This window comes from Pithys albifrons, chromosome 3 (assembly GCF_047495875.1).
Source record: "Pithys albifrons albifrons isolate INPA30051 chromosome 3, PitAlb_v1, whole genome shotgun sequence".
In the NCBI taxonomy this organism is placed as follows: domain Eukaryota; kingdom Metazoa; phylum Chordata; class Aves; order Passeriformes; family Thamnophilidae; genus Pithys; species Pithys albifrons.
This window is the reverse complement of record NC_092460.1, coordinates 84,756,506-84,770,595: the sequence shown is the minus strand read 5'-3', so window position 1 is coordinate 84,770,595 and position 14,090 is coordinate 84,756,506. Positions and strand designations below refer to the sequence as shown.

General features: G+C 36.0%; 1 protein-coding gene across 5 annotated transcripts in view; it reads left to right on the top strand.

Moving 5' to 3' along the window:
• TAFA5 (TAFA chemokine like family member 5) overlaps positions 1-4,973 on the top strand; it is a 436,638-nt gene extending 431,665 nt beyond the window's left edge. For 2 of the 5 annotated variants that reach the window (XR_011697517.1, XR_011697520.1), the window contains exons 5-6: positions 736-828; positions 2,122-4,973. Coding sequence is in view for 1 of the 5 variants with exons in the window: in XM_071552572.1 (XP_071408673.1) it covers positions 2,122-2,130 (9 nt within the window). In the remaining 4 variants the exon portion in view is untranslated. The remainder of the gene's footprint in view (positions 1-735; positions 829-2,121) is intronic. The other 3 variants (XR_011697519.1, XR_011697518.1, XM_071552572.1) reach the window with 3 other exon arrangements.
• The last annotated feature ends 9,117 nt before the right edge of the window (positions 4,974-14,090 follow it).

The following is a 14,090-nucleotide window of genomic DNA, read 5'->3' as shown; positions in this document are numbered from 1 at the left end:
AAACTTCCCTGGCTAACCTATGCATTTTCTACCCTTCCGATTCATTTCATTTTCTCCTGTCATTGTCCAAAGTTGTAAATTCACCTCCTCTTCTCTAATCTGTTCCTCTTCCTGTCATCACTTTATTTCAAGCCTGCTCTCTGCCCTTCCTCAGAATATTTAAAATGTATAATTTTCACTCCTCTTCTCTTGTTCTTTTAAAATGTTGATACCATATTCACGTAGCAGGGGTGTTCAAAGTAGAGACAGGGATAGCAAGTCAGGAAGGAAGCTTTTATACCCATAAAATGACAAAGCAGCAGGTATCTGTGAATACATGTTGTACCCGAATTCTCTCTTCATCCTGGGACCAGTATGGTAGAGAAGCACACTATGAAAACACTGAACATAGTCTGTTAGCGCTTTATGCTGTTGCTTTTATCTGTGGGCCATTGCAGCATAAAAAAGGAAAGACGGAGCTATGTCAGGCTAATTCTTAACACAATAGTAGTTTACTTTCAGACCTAATAAGCCATAAACCGTTTGCTTTGTGTATTTCAGCCTAAAAAGTATTACTACCATAAAAGTTGTGTTCTTTTCTAATGGGAAGAAAATTAGGGGCCATACCAGAAAGCCCAAGAAAGATCATAAAGTGGAAACAGAACAATTAATAGAAGCAAAATTTAATTTCTTTTGCTGAAAGTATTTTAAGAAGGGGAATATATCACAATAATCAACCAGGTTTTTTGCCTTCAGCCTGTCTGAGGCCATGTGGTTTGGAGATCTGATCACTAGTCCGAAAAGGAAAGGCTGTTTGCAAGATTTCTGGGGTGTTTTTTCCTGGAAAAGGTGAGAGGACAAAAGCAGAAATCTATAACATACACTTTTATGCCTTATAAGGAAAGTATTCATCTATCTATCTGCCTGTCTCTGTCTCTCTCTCTTTCTCTTTCTACATGCATATATATAGAGATCCATATGTTTCAAGCTGTCACTAAATTGATTTGGAGGCAGGTTTTTCTTTCATTTGCTGCTCTGAGGATTAGGTTAAAACCGCAAAATTTAATACATGGCTTGAACCAATTGAATTGGATTTTCTTATTTGTTTTGCTCTTTCACATTCACTGTTCAGTATTTTCTGGAGTTTTGCATGGTATTTCCATTAGTAATAACAGTTTTGACTATCTGGAGACAGAACAATGCCAAAGCAGAAGATCTCAAATTTGAAAATTCAAACAGCATTTTGTATCATGCTTGCTTAATATACCCCAAAACATTTTGTCTTATACAGCATCAGTATAATTTTTAAAACATTTCTAAACTCATATTTTGGGTGAGCATGAGTAGCTGGCTCCTTATTGTATAAACCAGTCATTATTTTCTCATTTGTGTTTGTGCTGTTTCCAGTACTCTTGATTTTCTTAATAGTGTAAAGTTTGGTTTTGTTTCTCTTTCAAAACACTGCTGCATTCCATTGTCTTTTCTACAGGTTCATTGGGCAGTCCTTTGCCTATTTTCTTTCTCTTTTGATTTTTTTTTCTGCTAACTAAAACAATTTTCTGATTAAATTGACTATTAATAGACGTTATTTACATTAATTTGCACTTGTAATAGCATCGCTAGAGGGCAGTATTGATTAAATTAGGAGCGCTCCAGTGCTCTCTGGATACTGCAGGAAAAGCCTCCAAAGTAAACAACTTTGCATTTTTAATATCTGGTCATGGCTTTTATGTCCATTTTTCATCACATCCTATACATAAAAAGTAAAGTCATCTTAATCTCTATGTGTATTAGACATTGTTATTTGTAACTTTATTGTGCCTAAAAGAACATTCTGTGACTTCTATAAAAATGTATGCATGGAGCTTAGTAGAAAATAGATGACATTGAAGTTATTGTAAATTCTAATTTATTTTCATGACTTTATTAGAAATAATTCTTAAAGTGTAATTTTTTGTAATAAAATTATAGATTTGTTCTTTTTTTTTTCTCGTGGATAATGCTGTGAAAAATAAATATCTTCTAATTCATTAACTGTCTCGTTGAAAAGTCTCAGTACAGTATATTTTAAAATAATATACATCAAAGGTAACCAGAATTATAAATTAAGACACTCACTCATTTGTTCTTATTGATTTACAGGTCTCCTGACAAATGCAGCAACACAGAATCCTCGTAGGAGTGGTTTAGGCTCTCTGTGAGCTACTTAACATAGTCAAGTTTCACTGCTGTTGATCATCATCCGTTACATGTCATCAACTCAACTGTCTGTTTCTCTGTATTTCATGAGTAACAGCATAATTCCTCTACATTATGAGCTAAAATTTGTTCTACCATAAAGATCACTGGACTAAGGAATATAGAAAAAGAGATATGCTTGGGCATTAGCAATACAAACAAGTTCATGGTTGCCGTTTCATCTGCGTTACACACCACTGCTGGACTTGCTGTTACCTACATGTTTCAATCTGAAGAGTCTGCTACAATGAAGAGTATCATCCCAATCAGCCTTAGAGAAGACTGTTTTGCCTATGGGAGGACACTGAGGTGCAAAAGAGAAACTCTTCTTGTGCCCTAAACTGTCTGAATTGCTTTTATTTTCTTATACTTTCAGTATATACAATAGACCAAAGAGCAAAATCTATTTTAAAGTGGACACAATCTTACTCTTAACAGAATTATGTCATTAAATTGAAGGAGGTCTCCACAAAGACATGATTTCAGCTTTCACAAAGCTAAAATGTTGTTGTCCAGCAGAAGTCTTTATGGAAAGCTGCAGTAAAGACTAACTCAGAGACCTGCTCTTGAAATGCCACGTTTGAGAGAACATAATGGAGCACTGAGAGAAAACAACCTATGTTTGAAAAACTTGGACATAAAAAACACAAACTGTCTACACGGCACCTTTATTCCTCTGTACTTAGATTGACTTTCTCGTACTAAAATCATTTTCAGTTTTAACCAGTTAAACATGCCTCTTCTACAGTTCCATTTTTGATAGTTAAAGTTGGATAATACAGTATTTGCAAAGAGCATGTTTGGTCATCTGTGGCCTATGTCTCATCTGATACACCATTTAGCACCAGAAAGCAAATTAAAGAGAAAACAAAAGTAACACTTGTTTGAAAGAGATCATTAAATGTATTTTGAAAAGCCTAAAGTTATATATTTAACAGTTTTTATATGTTGTATATTTGTAGAAAATCCTATTTAACAATTAACGTGATAACTCTGACAGTCATGACAAGTGGTTCAGAGTTAAGTTGTGTTTTATTACTTCAGTTGTCTCTGAAGTGACTGGTGTCGTTTGCTTTCTTCCATTGGGACATTCTGGATGTAAAGCATGACCAGAGAGGACTGTGTAGAAAAAGCAAAGAATAATGTTGTTTATATTACATAAATGCATTCAACCATTGCACTGTTGGAAGGCATTTTTTATTTTATTTTTATTTTTATTTTTTGTCTTTATGTACTGATAAAAATAGAGTGTAAAATATTTTACTCATTGCTCTTCATAGCAAGCTTTGTTTTTCTTCTTTCTTTCTCTTTCTCTCCCCCTACTTTTATGTAAGGGTCAGTTTGAAGTCTGTTCCTTGACCCCATTTTCAGTGTTTTACCTCATTGTTAGAAAGCCCACTTTTTCGGCATTATTGGTTAGTGAAAATTTAGCAAAGACAGCAGAGACAAGGGAGAAATTATGATAAAGAAACAAAACTTTCTTCCCTTTACTGTACCTTTTGGCATATGAATTTAGTACATATTGGTATGATACAATCAACAAGGGAGCTTAATTTCTTCCTGGAAAATGTATTATGGTTTCAAGTATACTACCTAATACTCAGATTAACTTTTAGTGTTATGCTAGTTCTACTCTACTAAAGAAAAATATATAGAGATTTTTCAAGTGACCATAGATGGAAGGTACAAAAATGAAAAGTTGATAAAAGCCTGCGCAAACACTGAAGCTTATTTAATGCCGAGGTTGCAGGAAACATGAACTACAGATCATTTTCTCTTCAAGTAAAATAAATATATACAAAATTCTTATTTAATCATAGGATTCTGACCAGTATCAAAGTAGCAATTAAAGCCCAGCCACTTGTAAAGTGTTATGGACTGACTGCACTATGAATGACCAACGTCAGGTTTAAAATGTCATGCAATAAATGATGGTAAATACATTTACTGTACATGTAGACCTCAAGAGCCAGATCCCTCACTCTACCAACTCTCTGTTTTCATTTATTTTAAAGAAGGCATAGTAGCCTTATTTAGTAAACACAGAAAAATGAAAGATGTTACACCATTTTTGTTGCTTTACAGTATTCAGTTTTGTGTTGGTTCAGCTAAATTATGAAAAATAAAGAAAATCCTTTTCTAAGTAAGACTTGTTCCCTGAGCATGACATCACCAAAGGAATTTCAGCAGATGATAAGTAAGGTGGGAGCACAGAGGAAGATGGAATTGGAAATTGAGGACATGGGTGGCGTTTTGAAGTTTTCCCCTTCCATTTTCATGTCTTGGGTACTTTCATTTTAGTATGCTCGGTTACTGATCGTATTGAGGTAATTTATTTTCTGGAAGCCAGATCCTCTAGGAGCTAGAGGATCTGAGAATGTACATCTGAAATCTTTACATCTAAAATCATACATTCCAGTCAGTTCTGAATATGCAATCTTATGTCTTTGTTCTCTAAGTACTTTAAGAGCTCAACAAAAGGTAGATGTACGTTGTTTATAAGGTCTGTTCTGGAGAACTGTTAAAGAAAAAAGATTCTGATTATTCTTCAGAGACACATTCTAATTGCTGAGTTTCCTGTATACAACAGACACCTCAAGGCACCTAAAATGTGTTTTATGCTTTCCCTTCCTCTCCCAAAATGTACAGTTTTAAACAAACAAAATATACTGTCTGCCTTTGTCACTGTGAATTACTACTCTAAGAGCAGTGGTGAAATGTTTCTCTCTCAGGAACAGTATGTTTTCAGAATATTGTGAATTAATTTTACAAAACTAAGTTACATAAAAAAATTGTTTGTTTCTGAAAGTATTTTATGTGCCTCTTCCAAAGCAGAATTTAAAACACAGAGAGGAATGTCTTACTTGAATGCTATTAAATATCCTTCATTTCTCAGCTTGCAAACAGGTAACTTTTTCAAAGCACACTTGAAAGGGAACAGAATAATACATAAAAACACATAATAGACTAATAAAAACAACCTCCAGAAATGCAGTAAGCCTTTTTTTTTCCTTTTGAAAAAGGCTGCTCTGTAGCTTTCTCTTAGCCCTGGCAAGGACACGTTTAACTACTGCTTTTAATATCTGGGATATCAAATGGAGCAAACATTAGCACACTAAAGCAACCAATGTGACACATCAGTCACCAATTATATAATTATGCTTTTAGCCTCTGTTTTTTTTTCCTTTTTTTTTTCTCCCCAATTCATTTCTTCTCAGCAGTAGATCAGGTTTTGCATGTGGTATCCTCAATCATTCCGTTGTGTACTGAAATTGTACCCACATGCTGTTGCATAAATCTTTAGCCCAGGCACTTACTGTTTCATATAACCTATTCATCACAATCCTGAGTACTAATTAGAGTTTCCAGAAGAAAGTAAAAAATTTAACACTGTGTCTGAAAAGTCTCTATACCTGTGAGGAACAGCTGAACTAGAAGGCAGTACGTGATTCGTTGACAGGAAAATCACAGCATTCACTGCCTGGGCAACTGGACTAGTGGAAAGAAAAAATGAACAAACCAACATTGGATGTAGCACAGGATACCAAAACAAGAAAAACAAAAAATCGGTATATTCATTCAAGGGAAAAAAGAAACCAAAAAGAAAAACCAACCAACAAACAGAAGCAGATCTTTCATCACATCAGCCTACATATATGCAGTATGTTTTCCAATTAAAAAAATACTGAAGAAAGCTTTACATTTTAAACATCTTTATACAATGTATATCAAGAATCACATATACACAAGTAACAACCAAGGGCAGTAATGGGTTGACTGTTTTTTTCTGACATCAAAGAGTTGATCCTACAGTGAAACAATGGATCTTACACTAGGCTTAGGCAAATAAGGGTGAACGAAAAGCACAATATTCTACATCGTAGATTGCAGATTTCAAATTGGGGCCTGAGTAAAGGAAGGAAGTCAAGAAGAAAACTGAAACAAAAAAAAAATCAACAACCAACACCTAAGAAAAAAGGATTTTTAATTTCAGAGTATTTACTGTTTAAAAAGTGCTTTTTAATGGTCAATATGTGCTAGGGGAGTCAGAGGGAATAAAATTTGAATCAGGGAAATAAGACAGAAAACATTATTTTAACTGCAGAGATGAGAATTTTACTAATGGTATGGTTGTCTTATTTTGAGATGTAATCCCATTAGAGACTCATGGGTAATAAATAAAAGGTAATTCTATCACTGATTAAATGTAAACTAAACAATGGAAACTAAACTAAAAAGTGGAAGCAAATGACGATAAGCCAGAATAAACAGTGACTAATAATGAGCCATTCTGGGGGAGGATCAACAAAAGTTCTTGTACTGCTTTTGCCTATGAATGAAATATGAACTGTCACTAAATTACGCAGATTAGTGAAGATACCGGAGGCATATGAAGATATGAAGATATGCAGAGACCAAATGGGTCACCAAATTGTAACAAGAAATGGAAAACTGAAAATACGGAGTGTCAATTTATCATTTCTCACACAATCAAACTAATTATGTCATATTTTAGGACATATGTAAAAAAGGGATTCTGCTCTTGAAATAGATACTGATGTTGTTTTCAAGCTGCGTGCCTAGGTCAAGTCACTGATTTTGTATGATAGTCCTACTTAGCTATGCCTTTTCAGAGCTCCAGCAAGCTATTGGAGGTCCCTTAGGATACATACCTGTAGTCACAGAGCACAAGGTGCTTATAGTACTGATGCCCTCCACAGTTGGCTTGACCTGACCATTGACCACAATTTTTAGGTTTGATGTTGTCAATATTGAGCTAGTGAAAGTGACCTTAAAACACTATATTGTGCTGCACTGATGGAAAATATCCTGTGCAAATGAAGAAAGTTGACTACTATATAATAAAAAAGCAACTTTTCTAAAAATAAAGCACCACACAAAGTCTGTTAATGTAAAAGAAAAAGAAAATGTAATAACAAAAAAGAAGAAAAGTTCTACAAAGATCTTTCAGAAAAACCACAGTTTAGGAGTAGACACATCAAACGTGTTTATGTTAGGACAGCAGGGTCTGACCTAATAGAAGGAACAATGTTAGCATGTGCAGAGAGCAGTTTATATCAGCTAAGGAGCCTGAGCAACCCCTCAAGCAGTTTTATAAAGCACCATGAGCAATGTGTTTCTTCACTGCCTAGGAAGAAGTTGGTGTGTGTATTGGTATGCTCCCAAGAGAGAGACAGGTGGTTTAGTTTAGGTTCTCACACAGGTATAACAATGTATGTCACCCACCTTAGGCAGAAACTATGATGACGGAAATGCTGGCATCAGCTGTGATCCAAAATCACTTGTTGTGCAGACGCTAACAAAAGGTTGATAATATAACCCTGAGCCCATTCTCAGTGTACAAATATATTGCTCACAGAGCCCCAGTGGCAGTAAAGAGGACCTTCCCATCACAATGACTAGAGGAAATGCAAGGGTCAAATATTTACTCCTGTATATGCAGACCAGCTTCACATGGATAACTGAAATTAAATGTGAGCTTCATCTATCCACACTGTCCAGTCACATCTACAAACATGTATTTAAACAGCCTCCAGAGCAGAAATTCGTCATAGAGTGCAACTTTATGACATAAAAGCTAATTGATTTGCTGTTAGCAAACAATGCAAATATACTGAGGCTTGAATAAAATTATATTTAATTTGACACAACTTATAATTTCTTCCTCAGTGAAGCCATGTAGCAGATTTCACCACAGAAAGTTTTGTTTGTTCCCAGAATTTTGAAGAGAGCAATATGATGTTGATAATGTAACTTCCAGCCCGTGCAAAACAAATCAAATGAGGGTGAAGTCCAGGAGGACAGGAATTCTCTCTGAGTAAATAACAATGACCTCACTGTGCAGAGGAAACTAACAACCCCCAAATGAGAAAAAATCAAAAATAATTGTAATGCCACCCAAGTTCCTTGTTGTCTCATTTTTACTCAAAGTATTACAGTCATAGGAAAATCTGAAAAGGAGTATACTCAATAGCACTTATAATTCCATGCAATCATGTGTTTATTTTAATTTTAATAATTTTTAAAAGGTAATAGGGCATGTCAGGCTTTCTTCCCTCCCCACCACTCCTGCCCACCACCCCCCCCCCCCCCAAAAAAAAAAAAGCAAACAAAACAACAAAACAACAAAAAAACCCAAATAACCCAAAACCCATGAGTCCATTTACTCTAATATGAAAGAGAAATGGAGATAATACAGACTGCACATTACTACATTCCAGGTACTTCTCACTACGTCAAGAGTCTAGAGAGAGCAGGACAAGTGTAGGAAGAGTAGAAAGCTTTGTCTCAGAACAATTGAACCCTGCAAGACCTGAACACAGAAGCTTTGCAGATGGATTGATCATTAACTGTCCAACCCATCAAGAGAAACCTGAAAGTACAGGACACATGCACAGCATTTAAGGGCATTCTTCTTACTTTAGAAATGATGTTATACCTTATTCAGCTGATTTGTAGACAGAGAACAGGTGAATATGGAAATAGCCAGTATCTTGTCAAGTAGTGGAAAAGATATACAAAGACTACGCATGAAAGATTGTTGGAATTATGAAAGGCACCACTTTTCTATTGCCTCAGTTTAATTTATCAAGTATAATACTGGGATTGTTGTTCATGATGGTAATTGTCTATATAACTTCCTTAGTAGAAGCTTCCATATTGACATTTGATTACAGGACCAGAACCACATTCTTCTGATTAATTTCTCCCTGAAGGTAGGGAGATACCAGCTGCAAATGGTAAATACTGTTAGCAATATGTTAACAACAAAATTGTCTCTTTTGGAAATTCTTGGGTACAATAGCAGTGCCAACTCTTATTTGTTATTCAGACCTCAGTTAAGTTAATATCACATTGTCCAAGGCCTTCAAGAATCTGAAATATCACATGTCATTGATTTCTTTAGGCTGTAAAGATGTTCTATTATTTATAGGAGTTTTTAATAACTGCAACCATACTTTCAAGTTTCTGGATCAGAAGAATCGAAATACGAACTTATTTCTGTTCTTCTAATGCAACAGGAAGCAGCATCTGCTGTTTTGGACTACTGGTGCTTGAGTGTGACTGAGTATTGCTTTTCAACTGTGATGTGAAATATCTTTTGGATTATATTGTCCCATAAACCTCTGGCTTGGGAACAAGTTGCTTTACAATGGAAAGTCATTCCTTGATGCACCGTTTTTGTTCCCTTATGTATGCCCAGAATTGCAATGAGCCATGCAGAAATCCAGATAAGTTAAATTGTATCTCAGTGGGATCAGCAGTATGTGTTCTGGTGAAAAAGCAATTTTTTCATTGAGCTAAGCAACTAGTATAGAAACTCTTATGAACAGGCTCTAGCATATGTTGAATTGGAGTAGTTATGAATAGTCTGAGTCCCTCTCTTTTTTAGAATATTGTGAACACCAACATATTCTCTTTTGGAAGGTGATTGCTACCAAATTGACTACTTCTTCGTAGTTTTCTTCCAAAATACTCACTTTACTGCTGAGTAAACCTTAAGATTGCTTTATGGTATGACAGGAATTTAATTTCTGGTTCCATTTAGCATACTAGTTGTATTTTAAAAGGAAAGGAGGAAGGCTGCTTGCTCCCTTTGTCCTAGCTGCTTCACTCTGTTTCAGATGTTATCATGGAGGAAAAGAACATGTTTGGGAATAAAAAAAAAGTAATGAAGAGTGACAGATTAACACAATCTTAGGAATCTTTAGGGACACAGAAAGTTCCCAAGTAGAGCAAAAGACCACACCATGTTCTTGAAAAGAAGGCTCTTCTAGGAACCTACATGTGCGGCTGTAGAGCTTCTTCCATCTAAGGAACACATGGAAACTGCTTAAACTAAAAGACAAATACTGCAAGTTAGAGAGAAAATTTATTCTGAAATCTTTGCATTTAATTGTACTCATCAGGTTAGAGTTTTCTCTACTTCAGAAATGCCTTGTTCTCAGATTAACACAATCTAATACTACTGAGAGCTGAAAGCCATGCTAGACAATACTTCACTTACTTGAAGAAATCTTTGTCACTGGCTTCATGACAAGGCTATTTTGTATTATTTAGATGGTGACTGTAGTGTCCTTAGGCAGTTTGACACAGTAAGCTTCCTCTCTTTTCTCCCATTGGTTACAGCCAGTGATGCTGTGCAGACAGACCCACTGCAGTGGTTATTAGCAGTCCTAAAGGAATTTTTCTAAGGTTGTTCAGCCTGATTTGGTGGTGGGTCCTGCAATGCAAATTAAAAGCCCAGCTCATGGTACTGCCTCTAGCTGTGCACTTCTATGCCAGGTGGCTAGCTGGCCTCAGATTTGCTACTCTGAGGGGATTTTGGATAGGCTGCACAATCTGAAATCACTGCATTTTGGATGGTTTTCTGAGAAGAACAGGAATTAAGGATTGCTTCAGCATCTCTAGTTAAAAAGAATATTTTGCTTTTCCAGAGAACTTTTATCATTATTTCACTGTCTATCTTGTTGAGAATTAGAAGCATAAAGACTAGATAGATGCACAATAAAGCTTGTTGACTTTCTATTTAGTTGTAAAGATGTCTTCTGTCTGGAAATAGGGCAATCAGCTTGTAAAATAACTATATACATTCAACAGTAGTTTTCTATGCTTCAAATCCAGTTCTTCCTCAAGAACAAATTTGAACCGGAGGTAAAAACATTGTTTCTCATTCCATTATTTAAGATGATGTCTAAAATGGTTTTCAGAGTTGGGACATTTCCCAAGTTTAAACACTTAGTCCCTCAGTGAAATCATTCAGAAGATTGTGTCTAATGATGCCATCTGGTGCCACATGTCATAACACTATCTAGTTTTGTCTGTTGTTTGCCTAAACATAATATAAAAGCCATAAAGTGGCTTCATCATCTGATCAAGGCCCAAATATTGTCATCTACAAGAAGGAATTTCTTGCAGATCCTTCAATATTATTAGTAAGAGAGGTATGTGTTTGAGGACAACCCTGTGTTCACTGTACCTTGAAAAACTTCCTTACAAGGCACACCTGTTCTAGGGGCATGAGGAATGTATTAAATCCTTAGAGAGTGAGACAGCTGCAGGGAATATATGCTGCACAGTAATCTGTTGCTCAGCTGTAGCATGTATCAGATTCCCAGGCACTACTGTATTGCTATATTCATTTCACTGTAAGGTTTCCCTTACTGGGGTGCATTGAACAAAATTTCAGTCCTACGATGAGCTAAACCAGCATTACTACTCTACTGAAATAATTAACTCAAAATATAAAAAGTAAAATAAACATACACTTATTAGGAAGTCCAGCAGAGAACTCTTACAGTGACAGATGACATTAGCCTATAGGCCTTTATAACTTACATAGTCATAAAATGGGGTTACGTTTTTGAATTAAGTTGATAACATGACCTAATCGATTTCATTAGTGTATCTGTCATATTTCCTGTTAATGATGGCTAACAGTGGAATAGAAACTGACAACAATCCCTGAAAAACTGTGCAGATCAAAATTATATTATACTGGCATTCATGAATTTTAATAGCCTTTTTATCATGAATTTTGAACTCTTTAAATTTGAAGCTCACAAGGAGAGAATTAAACTTTCTACACCTGTCTCAGCTCCTCTTATTTCTATTGTTACAAGTTAATAGGCTCAAGAATAGAAGACATTTTCACTAACTAAAACAAAAAAAAGGTCTTGCTTGAGAGTCTCTTGTGTGTGCTTTTGGGAGAATGGATGTTTCTCTGCTGCTAAAGTGTTGGCATCAGAGTCATTTCTTCTGAATGACTGGAGAGCTTTAGGACACCCAAATCGCTGTTTAGAAGACTGTTTGTGGAAGATGCTATTTGTATTAATAGACATTGATACTCTAGTGTGTAACTCCCTTTAATGTTAATAGAGGTTTTGCAAAAATCTACAGGACAATATACATACTGTTAGGAAACATCATAGCTCTCTAGTTCCATTATCAGGGCTTAAATGGATGTGAGTTAAAAGTATGCAAGTATTGCAATGCTCACCTCAGAGCATCAATTGAGTACATCAAAATACTCTCATGTAATGGGACAACTTGACCTCTCTGCTACTTGAAAATGTGACAAGATATTAGCTATGAAAACCTTTACTCTTTTGTATTTCAAGTCCCTGATTATATCCTCTTTCTTCCATTAAAATTATATGAAAATGGATAATTAATAAGGAAAAACTGTGGGGTAATCTGGACATGGGTAAAGAATAACTCTATCTGAACCATTTTATTAATGAAATAATTACATCTTGACTATATATTTTACACACACACACACACACACACACACACACATATATATATATATATATATATATATATATATATACAGTGAAGGACTGTGTCTGGTTTGAGCCTACTGACTTTCTTGCTCTCATAGATGTTACAATCAGGAGCTCTGAGATCAAAATGGGTAAAAAAATTCAGAGATGTAGTGTATTGAGCTTAGGTAGTAGAGGGAGCCTACCCAGTGTGTAGCCTGCCCTGTGTGAGGGCTGTTCCGGCCTTGTGGGGATGTTGGTGTTGGGAAGAAAAATTTTGTACTCAAATTTTCTATGCTATTATTAACAAAAGTAGGGTGATTTTAGTGAGATTCTTCCTGTACTGTACAAACTGTACATATACTCATAGGCTACAGACTCTTCACAGAACCTTTCTGTCTGCATGTTGACAATGTATACTGAAATACTGCTGCTCTTGGTGTCCAAGGTAACATTATCTGCATATTATACCTATGGTAGATTGACCATGGGCTGCAGCCAGATGCATACACAGCCTTGCTCTCACGCCTGCTACTCAACAGAAACCAGGGAGAAAATTAAATAGGCACAGGGAGATAACTTCCCAATTAATGTTACAGGAAAAACCCACTGAATTTGAGAGAATGAGTTCAATATATTGGCAATTAAAATAGGTGTGGACAGTAAGAAAAAAATAAAATATTTAAAGATCTTCTTCTATCTCCTCTTTTTCCCAAGATTCAAATTCATTACTTCATGCCAAACTCCTCCTACTACCATCCTCTAGTGGCACAGGAAAACTGTGGAATGATAGGATTTTAGTCAGTCCATAACAGCCTCTCTGCTGCTCTTTCCTCCTCACATTTTCTTGATTCACCATGGTTCCAGTGAGCTGCTGTCCTTGAGGAGAAACCAGCTCTATGCAGGCCTTCCACAGGCCACAATTCCTTTCGACCATATCCACTGTCATAAAATAGAGACTGGTATCTCTAATTTAGTGCTCCCACTAAAGCGAAAATCACAAACTGCTCCTCTCCCTTCATCCCATCTGGTAAGAGAGACAAAAGGCAGGGATCCCAAGTTGAGATAAGAACAATTTACTGGAAACAACAATAAGATAAAAGAACTAACAGAAACGACAATGATATTAATAACAAAAGTATATAAAGAGAGATTGATTTACGTGTAAAAAATGCTACCCTACTGATCCAGCACCACACAACTCCTGAGACCAAGAATGAAAGAGCAATGGACCCTCCATGCAGCACCTATTTCTTCCCAAGCCACTCCCTTCTCATTCTCAAAAGTGAGAGTCCCTTACTTTTGCCCACACACTCCCAGAGGTAACATGTAGTAGTATAGGTAACAACCTAGACATGCCCACATGACTTCAGGCTCCACCTCCTCACAGCTACTGTGAAAAAAATCAACTCTATCTTGGCCAAAAACAAGGATATACATCTACTCCAGCATTTCATTTTCCACAGGCTGCAGTCTGGATGTATACTCCAACAAAGTCACTCCAAGGGCTGCAGGGAAATACCTACTCCACAGTGGTGTTCCTCCACAGTCTGCAGGTGAATCTTATCTCTGGCACCTGTAGCA